This window comes from Mastomys coucha, unplaced genomic scaffold (genome assembly GCF_008632895.1).
Source record: "Mastomys coucha isolate ucsf_1 unplaced genomic scaffold, UCSF_Mcou_1 pScaffold16, whole genome shotgun sequence".
Classification (NCBI taxonomy): domain Eukaryota; kingdom Metazoa; phylum Chordata; class Mammalia; order Rodentia; family Muridae; genus Mastomys; species Mastomys coucha.
In genome coordinates, this window is record NW_022196898.1 from 105,742,506 (window position 1) to 105,755,028 (window position 12,523).

General features: G+C 36.9%; 1 protein-coding gene across 15 annotated transcripts in view; it reads right to left on the bottom strand.

Moving 5' to 3' along the window:
- The window catches only part of Lrrc7 (leucine rich repeat containing 7), a 483,929-nt gene that overhangs the window by 138,278 nt on the left and 333,128 nt on the right, over nucleotides 1–12,523 (bottom strand). For all 15 annotated transcript variants that reach the window (XM_031375980.1, XM_031375979.1, XM_031375984.1 and 12 more), the window contains one exon: nucleotides 7,553–7,616. In XM_031375980.1, the coding sequence (XP_031231840.1) occupies nucleotides 7,553–7,616 (64 nt within the window). The remainder of the gene's footprint in view (nucleotides 1–7,552; nucleotides 7,617–12,523) is intronic.

Below are 12,523 nucleotides of genomic sequence, written 5' to 3' on the forward strand. Positions count from 1 at the left end.
TTTTTTTTTTTGGTAAGCCTGGATAAAGTGATTTATTTTATTATTGTTTGAAACCACAAAACAAGTTTTCATTTGCATGCTTTACACTGGAAACCATGAATTGAGATCCTGTGTCAACAGATGTTGCATTGATGGACGATGGTGATCCCCTTAGATTCTCTTATGAAAGAATGTCTGCAACTATTTTCACTGGAAAAATTGTTTTAACTGAATCATTCATCAAAATTTTTTTTCAAATTTCAGAATTAGTTGGTGTCTTAAAGTTTCTATTGCTGTGAGAGAATACCATGACCATATGCAACTTGTGGAGAAAATGGTTTATTTTCATAGTCAATCGCTGAACCAAGGCACAAACTCAGGCTGGAACCTGGAGGCAGAAACTGATGCACAGGAAATGAAGGAATGTTCTTTACTGGTTTATTCCCTACAGCTTGCTCAGTTGACTTTCTTATAGCACCCAGGACCACAAGTCCAGGGTTGATATCATTTGAGCTTGGCCCTCTCACATTAATAGTCAACAAAGAAAATGCACCAAAGTCTTGACCTCACACAAATCTCAAATTCCTCAATTGTATTTTCCGCTTCCAAAACAGTTCTATCTTGTTGACATAAAACTAACCATCACAGTTCACCTTTTGTCAATGTGACACACAAATAAATCACTATTCAGCTAGAGCCTTTTCTTCTTTATTTATCCTCAAGAGAGTATGTTAATATTAACAACAATATAAAACATTCCAACTTTTAAAGTTCTAAGTCTTTTAAAAATGTGGGTGGGACAGGAGGTAGGGGAGGGGCTGTGATTGGGACGTAAAGTGAATAAATGAATAAAGAATTCAAACACTTTAAAAGTTCAATCCTTTAAAATACCTACCTTTCCAAAGTTCCAAAATCTCTCTAAAATTTTAAAATCTCATGCAACTGTGGGCTCCAGTAAAATAAAAAATATATTAAATACTTTCTCACTGCAAGAAAGAACGAACCAGAACATGGTCAGAATTAGATTAGAGTAAAACTGCAGCCCAGCTGTATAAAGCTCAGCGTCAGGCTTCTGGGCTCTAAAGAGATTGCCACAGCACATACTAGGTCTTGTAGACTCAGGTCATCACCACTCCACACCTACTGCTGTTCTTGAGGGTAGGCCCATAATATTATCAAAATGATGGTGATGGAGTCTTCTGTTACAACTTACAGTGCTGTATTTTCACCAAGGGCCACTCCTGGGATCTCTTCAGGGACTCTGACCCTGCTACATGGCATCAAGCCTCAACTTCTTTCCATGATCCTTTCAATCCTAAACCTTCTACAGCAATCGAGGCTATACTTTTCACCCATGAGCTCTCCCAGTTTTTCTTCAAGAACTCCAGCATCAAGCATCAATTGCTCTGCACTACCCCTTCAAGCCTACAAAACCAAGGTATTTCTTATACTGCCAAGTTTAGTTTTGAGCATGAGATGCAGCTTCAGCTCCCTCTGTACCACAGTTTCTATTTGTTGACCCTGAGGAAATATTCCCAGATTTATAATCCTTAATGTTGCTGGTGTCTTCTTAACCACTGCTAATTTCTTAGTTCCAGCTAAAATCCAGCATCAATTGTTTCAGTAAGGCCATTTCATGTTAGTAATGTTGGTCTCTTGTTAATCATGGCTGATTCTGACTAGCACCACAGAGTCGTAATTTAAAAAACAAAACAAAACAAAACAAAAAAACCAAAAAAACACATGTATGGCCACAATAGAGTCTTTACTTCCCCTGAAACATCACAAGCCAGACCTTCATTGTCTGTTTTCCTCTCATCAATCTTATTGTCCAAGGTTGCCTCAGAAAAGCCAGCTGAGCTCTGAGCACTCAATGGCTTTTTCAGGCCAGTGTTCATATGCCACCACAATGGGAGTTTCTTAATTGGGACTTCGTCTTCCAAAAGGACTCTGTCTTATGTCAGGCTGACACAGAACTAGCCAGCACAGTAGGAATGGTTACAATTTTGAATTATAAAGCTTCCTATATAAGCTGTTTGGAAAAAGCCTAATATTGCTCCTGAAGATTGACTCCTTAAAAGACAGTTTATAATAAAATGATTGCTTTTTCAGATAAATGGAAATGTTTCTCCCATCTCCATTACTGTCTAGCTTGAATTAAACATTTCCTGCATGGATAGGCATAATTCTGATGATTGAAACTAACTGAACTGTTTGCTTTTAAAGCCAAATGATTCATTCCAAGTGCCAGGTGGGAGCTTGGTATTCTGCTAGGCCAGGGAGAACTTTCAGGAGAAAATGATGCCAAAATCTAGTCAGAAAGGATTTTTATTGTATATTGTACTCAGCACAGAATTAAACTGCCGCTTATTAGGCTATTGGCTTTCCGATGGGAGCTTACTCTTTTATAATATACTTCAGAAATCAAAAGTTTACTGTTGTTTTTTTGTTTGTTTTTTTGACAGGTGGATCTGTGATGAGCTCTACATAAATAGAGCATCTTAGAGAGAATAAGAGGCTGGAGAAATATGGAAATTTTCAACTTTTCTTCTCATCGTTTCACCAGCAATATTTCTTCAGACTGTTGGCACTAAACACTGTAAGACCATTTCTTTCCATTTGTAGTTTTCTTCACACAGCTACAAAACGCATGATGCCCCTCAAAGTCATATCGCCAGCAGGTAGGCATTCCTTTTAACATCATCAGCTTCAGGGTCCCACGATTCTTCACTTCTTCTTATCTGTTCTGTGTTAATGACTTTCCATCTCTTCTATGTTCTCTCTTACTCCTTTCCTTCTCCAGGGCATAATTAGTCAGTCTTTATACAAAATTTCTGTGAAATAATTTATACAATTTGTATCTCTGGTACTCCTGACCAAGGCAGACAATGATGTGCTTGCAATTACAGCAAGAATGTGTTTCAGCTCTTAAGTTTTGTTATATTAATAACTCTGGCAATGCCTCTGATGTGATTCTTAATAGTTCTCCAAATGCAGGGAAATGGAGACATTACTAATCAGGATGTTTCAAGTTTTAAATACTTTGCCTAAAGATAAGATGGCTTGTTATATAATGATTCATTTTTATTTTGTTCTTTTAAAATAATCTTTATTTGAAGAACAATTGGTAAAATTTGATTAGATGTAGGAAATGTGTTGTAATTACACATGAAGGGATGGAGAGGTCCAAGTGCTGTTGCCTCAGGTGTGCAGGCATCTTAGGTAATTAAAAATGAGCAAACCTTGGGAAACTAGGGAAGTGGAGGCACTTACTGTAATGCTTTTAATAAAATTAATTTTATAGTCCAATGAATTTCAATTGCATGTGAAGAAATTAAAAATGTACTCAACAACTTCAAATTTCTGTGAAAACGTATTAATCTACACACTACCTGAGTACATAGTCTGTAACAGATCATTTTTAGTTATATGGATCTCCAAAACACAGATTTTCATTAAATTTGAGTATTTTATAAAATCAATGAGAGAAAATAGAACAGAAAATCCACTTGAATCCCAAGATGAAATTTTTTTCTTGCTATAATTTTCAGCCTCATTATAGATTTGAATGGTGGTTTATAGAATACAGGATATTTTCTGTACATTTTTTATAAAGGAGTTTCATAGAATTAATTCTTGAATAATATCCATGGGTGACTTATTTTATGAACTGTTTTTATAAAGATTTTCTGACATTTTTGAAATACTAGTAAAATATCATTAGTTTTTGGATGAATTCATTAAAGATGATAAACTCAGTCCATTTTTGCACTATAGGTAAAGCAATAAGTCTTGGTCTTTCCTACAAATTCAACACTTCTTTTGCTCTTGACATATTGTTTCTGCTTTTATTTAGTTTTTCTTTCTTTTTTAAAATTAATCAGTTTATTAATTTACATTTCAAATGATATCCCTCTTCCCGGTTACCCGTCCATCAACTCCCCCATCCCATTTTCCCTCTCTCCTCTTCCCTTTGCCTCTATGAGGGTGCTCCACCACCCATTTACCCACTCTTGCCTCACCCTTTTAGCATCTCCCTATGCTGGGGCATCAAGCCTCCCTCTCCTCCAATTAATGTCATATAAGGCCATCCTCTGCTGCATATGTATTTGGAGTCCTAGCTCCCTCCATCTGGTTGCTAAGAATTGAAGTCAGGACTTCTGGAAGACCAGCAAGTGCTTTTAAGCCCTTACATTAACCCAGAAGTGTAGTGCCTATTGTTTAGCAGGTTCTGTTAGCACGTGGCACATTGCATATACTTTCAAAGAGTTGCAAATATTCCAACAGTGATCTTTCCAGAAAGATCTAAATGCTGAAAGCATCTTAATGCTGGAGACTGGATATTGTATATTTCTAAGTGGGGAGATTGAAAACATGTTTTTAAGGAATTGAAATATGTATTTAAAAATCATTCCTTGTTGGGCTATTTTTCATGAAATGCATAAAATAAGTAGCTTGCAGTTCTTGAACATGCAGAATTTCTTGCTTATATTCACATCTAACAAATTCCAGCAAGATAGAACATAAGTAGATTAGAGGGTAATTTTAAGGAGAAAAGGAAATTATTATCCTAAATTGATGAATAACAAGAATCTACAAAGTAGACAGAATAATGTATATAATTACAACTATTAACACAAGTTAAAAAAACCCAGAATTGGCATTGAAGTGAATATATTATATGGTGTTTTCTTTTACTATGTGATTTTAAAATCCATACTGAAATGAAATCTCTATTGCACCGGTATTGAGGCAGGCACATTTTGCAAGTGGTTTATCATGTGGTTTGTACATTCATGAATAGATGGATATGTTTTGAAAAGAAACTTCTGAGAGAGTTCACCTGTTCTGCCTTCTGTCTTCTGCCATGTCAGAACACAGCACAGTCATCCTGGAAGAAGAGAGGATGGACCCCAACCTAACACTGAGTCCTCCAATGCCCAAGGCTGTGAGAATGACTTTCCATTGTTCATAAACTATCCACTCTAAGACATTTTATTTTATCAACACACACACACACACACACACACACATACACACACACACACACGTCTGTTTATTTCAGAAATGGAAAAATGGGTTTACATTGAAAATTCTTTCCATATATCTTACTGTGGTGGTTTGAATGAAAATGGCCCCCATAGGCTCACAGGTAGTCACACTATTAGGAGGTGTGGCTTTGTTGGAGAAAGTGGGGCCTTGTTGGAAGAAGTGTGTCACAGAGCTCTGAGGTTTCAAATGTTTAAGCTAGGCCCATCGGTTCTCTCTCTCTCCATTCTGCCTGGGGATCCAAATATAATACTCTCAGCTGCTTTTCTAGCACCATGCTGATAATGGACTAAAGCTCTGAAATATAAGCCAGCTCCAATTAAATGCTTACCTTTATAAGACTTTCTATGGTCATGGTATCTCTTCACAGCAATAGCAGTCGTAACTAAAACACCTACTCATGTTTGTTGATCTAAATCTTTAAAGTACTAATTGACATTTGTTCATGTGAAAAGCTTGCAAAGTTTTAGGTGACTGAAATTCTTCAAAAATGTATGTGGAGTATTTACTGCAGATTTTCTTATATCCAAACTTTCCCAAAGCCCATGAAATGTGTAAAAGTGATGCTCTTATTTTAATGGTGAGAAAGATGCAGTTACAAAGTAAGGGAAATAACTTAATTTCTGTCTGTGGTCTTTTTATCATGACATCAAGCATATAGGGTAAGTGAAAGCAAGGCTCTCCCTAGAACTTTAGCAACTAACTTTACATCTGTCTGTACATACTTCAAGGTTATTTACCACCCTTACCCCAATCCCTGTCTCCACCATACATATATTCCTTAAAAATACAATGATTCAGGGCTAGAGAGATGGCTCAGTGATTAAGGATGCTTACTGTTCTTCCAGAAGACCCAAGTTCAGTTCCTAGTACCCAGGTCAAGTGGCTTATAACTCTATAACTCCAGCTCCAGAGAATCTGAAAGACTTTTCTGACACTACACTTATTTGCACAGACATACACACATGGAAAACATTATCTTTAAACTATTGAGAGGAAAAATGCATGCTAGGGTACATCTATTCTCTCTCCTTGTGCCCATACTCAGTAAGCTGGGTGGCATAATGTGACAGATGGAAGGTCTGACATCTACTTTCCCTGGGTTTACCGCAGAGTGCACATCCAGAGGATTCAGCCTGGCTGGCTATGGAGCCACTACTGGGGACTTACTGGTAAGAATAGAAATGACAGCTGAGCTGGTTCTGGAGAGAGCATGGAAGGAGAACCAAGTATGGTAGTATATTTAAGAGGGAGAGGGACAGTGCTTGGTTTCAGAGACACATGCTATAGTACATGATGAAGTGTCCCTAGACTGAGAACCCAGCAACATCACATGCAGCTGGCATAATGCAAGCTTCCCAGGCCAGGAGTCCTTTCCTTCCTGGTTACAAAGACAAGTTATTATGTAGGTCCGTATCCCAGTAGCAGAAGGGAAGATATTTTAGTGAGGGGATTTTTATTTAAGGATAGATTAAAGCCTTTAATCCAGACAAATAAAAGCCTATCTCTAACATTGACAATCGGCATATAGGACAACATAATAATGTACTGGAAATGGTTAAAGTAAAACAGTGAGTATTCTTAATGTATAATATTATAGCATGATTGAAAATCCTGCCATTCTACACAGGGCACTGGCTGAGAGCACTTTGGGCCCAATCTTATATACATGTTCAATTTAATTCTCACACAAACCTTCTGAGGCAGCAATCACTATAGTTCCCATTTTATGGGACAGGAAAATGAGGCTTAGAGATAGATATTAATTGACTTTCCCAAAATGTATTAACAAGGGTCAGAAAAGCTGATTGATTAGTTAGAGGCCTTCATTTAACTACAGGTAAATTTGATTTTGGAGACTCGACAATGTCTAATGGGAAACTTCTGAATAAAGAATGGTGTGTTTTCTTACAAATGTTGGGTTTTCTTGCTTTCTAATTTGATTTTGTGATTCTGGTCTTTGGACATACTTGGAATAAAGCCAAAAATTGAAAATGTCTGTCAGACACTGTCAATCTTAAAGAGAATGACTAATGTATCAACATGTCTTCATGGGAAAGGTTCTTTCATTAAAACTGGAAGGCTGCTGACCCTTGGAACTAACTTTCTAAACCACCACAGCAGTCTTCAAAGTGAACAATACCCTTTAATCCTTGTGTAGCCACATAACAGTTATGTACTAGGGACCACTTCAGGTTCATTTAAATAAAGTTAAAATGACCACGTGTCAGGTGAAGATTAGCTAAGGTGAAGCTTGTAGCACACTTAACATGGTTCCTCTTGCCACATAATTGGTACTAAATTGTCAACACACATCTTCTCTAATTTTGACTTTTTGTGATAGGTAATACCCGGTTCCTGTGGTTTACTGCGTATTGAAGCAATCAATATAACTATTAGCTTTCATTATCTTAGTGTTTGGAAGCATACATATTCACTCAATGTTTTAATGCTTTGGGTTGTGAAGATACAACAAGAATCTCCTTGAGACTATTTGACAAGTTAATGAAGCACATTTGCTTACCAGCTCGCTGAATTCATTATTGCCTAGGTCAAGTCTTTCCAGCTGGGCCAGCTTGTGCATTGACCTGTAAAAGATGGAGAAGAGTACCATGATGAGACAGCACTTGACATATTTCTCTAAAGATTGTCTGCCCACACTTGATAGATTTTCCTGACCATTTTATGTACAAAAACAAAAGCAAAAACTTCAGGAAATTCCTTAGCAAGAGATGAACCACAGATGTACAGACAAACATGTGAATGGCCACCTGGGTACAGTTCTAACAGACCATAGTCCACAGCACTGGGCCTCCAATGCAGTGGGGACAGCTGTTTCACATATTGGGCACATACTGGGAATCTCATTAAGCATCTATACTAGAAAGCCTAGGATGGATCCACTACCATATTTTTAAGAGTCATTGCCCTGATTCATTAACCAAAAGTGGCTGAAGTCAATTATAGCAAAGAAAGTCGTTCTTCTACCCATGGCTGCATCATCAGCTTTGCTACTTCTTCTCATTACAGGAGTTTCTGTTACAGATAGATTATCTTCACTGACCCTAAAATATCGTAAGTTGGGGCTGCAATAGTGCTGAGCTATTGTAAGACTCTGGACTAAGAATTGGCTTCAAAGGCATTTTAGAATACCCCTAGTACAGTAAACATTTCTCAAATCCTTCCTAAACATACAACATAATAAAATACAGTGATTTTTAAAAAATATTTTATTGCCGACCTCAGCATATACAAAATTCTTGAAATTTCAGAAACAAAAATCTTTGAAATTTTGGTTTCTTCTCCTTAACAATAAATTATTAAATTTTTATGACTATTAAGTGAAAATATACTACAAGTTAGACTCAAACAGTGTGTGTTTTCCCCATGACCACATTATTGAGATATTATTATGCACTAATTTAGGGTACAGTAATAAAGCCGATAATTTTTTTTCACCAAAAGACTTTTTTTTTCATTTTTTATTAGATGTTTCCTTTATTTACAATATCTCTTTCCCCAGGTTCCCCTCCAAAATAAAATAAAATAAAATAAAAAAACAAAAACTAAAACAAACCCCTGTTCCCTCCCCCTTCCCCTGCTCACCAACCCACCCCCTCCTGATTACTGGTCCTGGCATTCCCCTACACTGGGGCATAGAACCTTCACAGGGCCAAGGGCCTCTCCTCCCATTGATGACCGACTTGGCCATCCTCTGCTATACATATGCTGTTGGAGCCATTAGTCCCACCATGTGTACTGTTTGGTTGGTGTTTTAGTCTCTGAGAGCTCTGAGGGTACTAGTTAGTTCATATTGTTGTTTGTCCTAACAGGCTGCAAACCCTTCAGCTCCTTGGGTCCTTTCTCTAACTCCTTCATTGGAGACCCTGTACTCAGTCCAATGGATGACTGTGAGCCTCTACTTCCGTATTAGTTGGTACTGTCAGAGCCTCTCAGGAGACAGTTATATCAGGCTCCTGTCATCCAGCAAGTTATATGTCCAGCCATGAAGCCTACGTTTTAGTCTAAAGACAACACAAAACTTTACTATTTTTGTAGGAAGAAGATGTTAGATTTATACTTCAGACCCTCAGTTTGGAATCATTAGATATTGTAGGAAGCAAGAAAAGGCAGTAACAACAATGAAGTCACATAATAAGAGTTCTGGGATCTATGATTGGGCCAGAAACAGAACATGGTGATCTGGATACCATGGTGACATAGACAACATGCTCTGGAGAGAAGCATGACTTCATGAATCACTTGATAGAGTGTACAACAGGGGATACTTAGTGTTTGCTTAAGACTGAACAAAACATTTCAAAAATGGTAGCCCATGACTAGAATCAGACAAGGCTAACAGTCAGCATAGAGGCTCCTATTCGTCTTACAAAAGAAGTTGAACTTAATATGAACTAATATGCACTGTAAAGTGCCAGAATATATGTCTGAGTAAAATTATAAAATATAAACAATAGTGTAGAATGTATATTATACATGTAAACAGCTATGCATATGACTGAAAACATTTCAATTATGATTCTGAGTAGATGCTTCAGTCAGGAACAGAAAACACCAATTTTTGTCTTATTATTTATATAATCATTCATGTTCATTTGTTTTGTCTGCTTTGTATAACTTACATATAATATATTTACAAATTTATATGTATATAGATACACAATAGAGTTTCTTGTTACATTGAAATAGATTTGTAATTTAAGTAAAAAAATGTGGAAATTTATCAAAGATAGTTCAAGAATAGTAAGAATGTTTTTAATATTTTGTATTTAAAAAATAATAAAATATTTGTGAATTAATATAGAGGTTTTCACTTAAAGAACTTAACATCTTTAGTTATCAGAGGCATACAAAACACAACTACTTTGAATTTAATCTTACACCAGTAAGAAAGGCCAAGATAAATAAAACAAACGACACCAGCTCATGCTGGTGAAGATAAGAGGAAAGGAGGACACTCATCTATTGCTATCAGGATGCAAACTTGTACAGAGACTGTGGAAAGCAATGTGGTGGTTTCCCAAGATACTGGGAATAGATCTACCTCGTGATCCAGTCATACTACTCTTGGGCCCTTCTTACTCAACTGTGTTCATTGCTGCTCTATTCATAATATCCAGAAGCTGATAACAGTCCAGATGTTCATTAACAGATGAACGGATAGTAAAAATGTCATAAATTCACACAATGGAATATTATTCAGCTGCTAAAAAAGTGAAATCATGAATTTTTTAGGTAAATAGAATCAGGAAAAAATACCCTGAGTATGGTAACTCAGACCCCAAATGATAAATATATGTGCATTCCCTTATATGTAGATATTAGCTTTTAAACATGCAACAAGCAGCTACTATCTGAATAACCATAGAAGTTAGATATAGAGTAAGGGACTAGGGGAGGTGCAAAAACTCCTAAGGTAGGGGAAATAGAATATATAGTCATGGAGAGAGGATTTGGGGGCATTGAAATGGGAAGATTAAAAGGCAAAGGGAAAGGGAGAGGAGGCAAGAGAGAGAATATGTGGAGGGATAGCTCACACTAAGGGCCACCTGAGGGTTACACATAAACTCACTGCAGGAGAAGACAAATATTGTACATGCTCTCTATGACCCATATATCTGTATTTGTATTAATTTTTTGGTAAGTGGTTAATCACAGAGGTTAGTTATGAAGAACAGGTGTGGGAGGTGAGGAAATAGAATAGATAGTTATAAAGGTGTGGGGAGACTGGACTAGGAGGATTAAATGGAGTGGGAGGAGTGAAGAGGAGGTAAGGGAGAACGTATAAGAAGGACAACTAACACTAAGTGCATTTTAGGGGTCATATAGAAATCTACTACTGTAGAAGCTTCTTAAATATATACATATATCAAAAAAGTCAAAATAGAGTCACCAAATAATGGGGCCCAACTAGAGATATTTTGTAATCAAGGGAAACTTCCAGTGCCAGGAATAGGTTACATCTAATTGAGTTGTTGATTAAAGAAACTCTGTGGAAATCCTCAAACAACTCAGGCTATTGCCAAGGTTATTTGTTATTCTTCACACACTGATGGTAAGTTCCTATTGCTGAAGACAACATGTACATATCTAATTTAAAAGGGAGAAGTAAAGCCTTTTCTGAAGTAGGGCCTTCACCCCTACTGACTAGTATTCATGGTACTGAGAGACACTCTGTATATTACCAAAGGAGAAAGGTAACTAAACAACAACCTAGCTACAAATCCTACAATCTACGATGTTAAACTGTGTGTATAGTATGCTGGCACATTAGTGGCATGAACGTATGAGTAACTAACTGCTATCTGATGGGATTTAAGGTCCACTCCATGAGTCAGGACTCATTTGAATAAATCTCTGACACTGCTCTGGTAGCCAAGAAATTGAGACTAAATAGGCCCTGGGCCTACGGGGAAACCAAATACTATAGATCTGTTAAAGGAGTGTAACAATAAAATGACTCCTCATGACATTGCTACATGCATCTATAAGTGTCTTCTCCGCCACCATCACAGAAGGTTACTCTTGCAGTAAACAGTGACAAATACAGAGACCCACAACTGGACAATGTATAGAGAATAAGAGACCTTGGAATACTCAAATTTAAATGAGATGTCTTCATCAAACACCTTCTTTCATTAATAAAAATACAGAGTTTTCTTTATTTTTTATTTAATATTTAAACAAAATCCTAAAGTAAACGAGTAAAGAATTCTTATATTCATTACCCACAAAAATGTATAAACAGTTGCTAGCTATGCACGTGTGTTTGTATTTTTTATTATATATTGTTAGGTTTCATTGTATATATTGTTGACATTTTTTCAAGTATGTCATGTATTTTTATTTTTCTTGTCCCCTTTCATTCTCTCCTTTTACTCTCTTCACATCCTTTATCTTATATGTGTTTCTGTGAAACTGTCCCCACATTTCTTATTTAGATGAGCACATGTAGTAAATATGACTCCCTAACAAGTGCACAGGACTGGTGACTTTTCCATGGAAGTGGTCCTCTGTGAGCTTTCATTCAATTGTTTCTTTTTGGCAGGAGCCATGCTGGGCAGCAGAGTTGCCACAGTTTCTAACATGTAGGTTTCTCAAACTTGCCATTACTGGTATTTTGAGATGGCCTCTTCTCTGACATAGGGGCTATCAAGTGTGTAGTGGGAGTTTTAGCACACCCTACATAGCCTCTTCTCTAAAGGGCTCATTTCCTAAATGGGAATGACCTTTAAGTGAGTAACTGCTTCCCAGAGCGATAACTGTGAGAAAAAGAATGTGTATAGATTGCCACAGGAGGTCGGAAGAACTAAAGACTCAGTAATTAGGAATAATGTCAGGAAGCAGTGACATTTCCACTGAGGTTTGAAGAGTTTGTTGCATGAATCATATATTTTTGCACATCTGAAAAGAAACAATGAAAAAACCAAAGGAGAACATCTAGAGGACAAAGAGAACTCCGTACTTCTGAGTT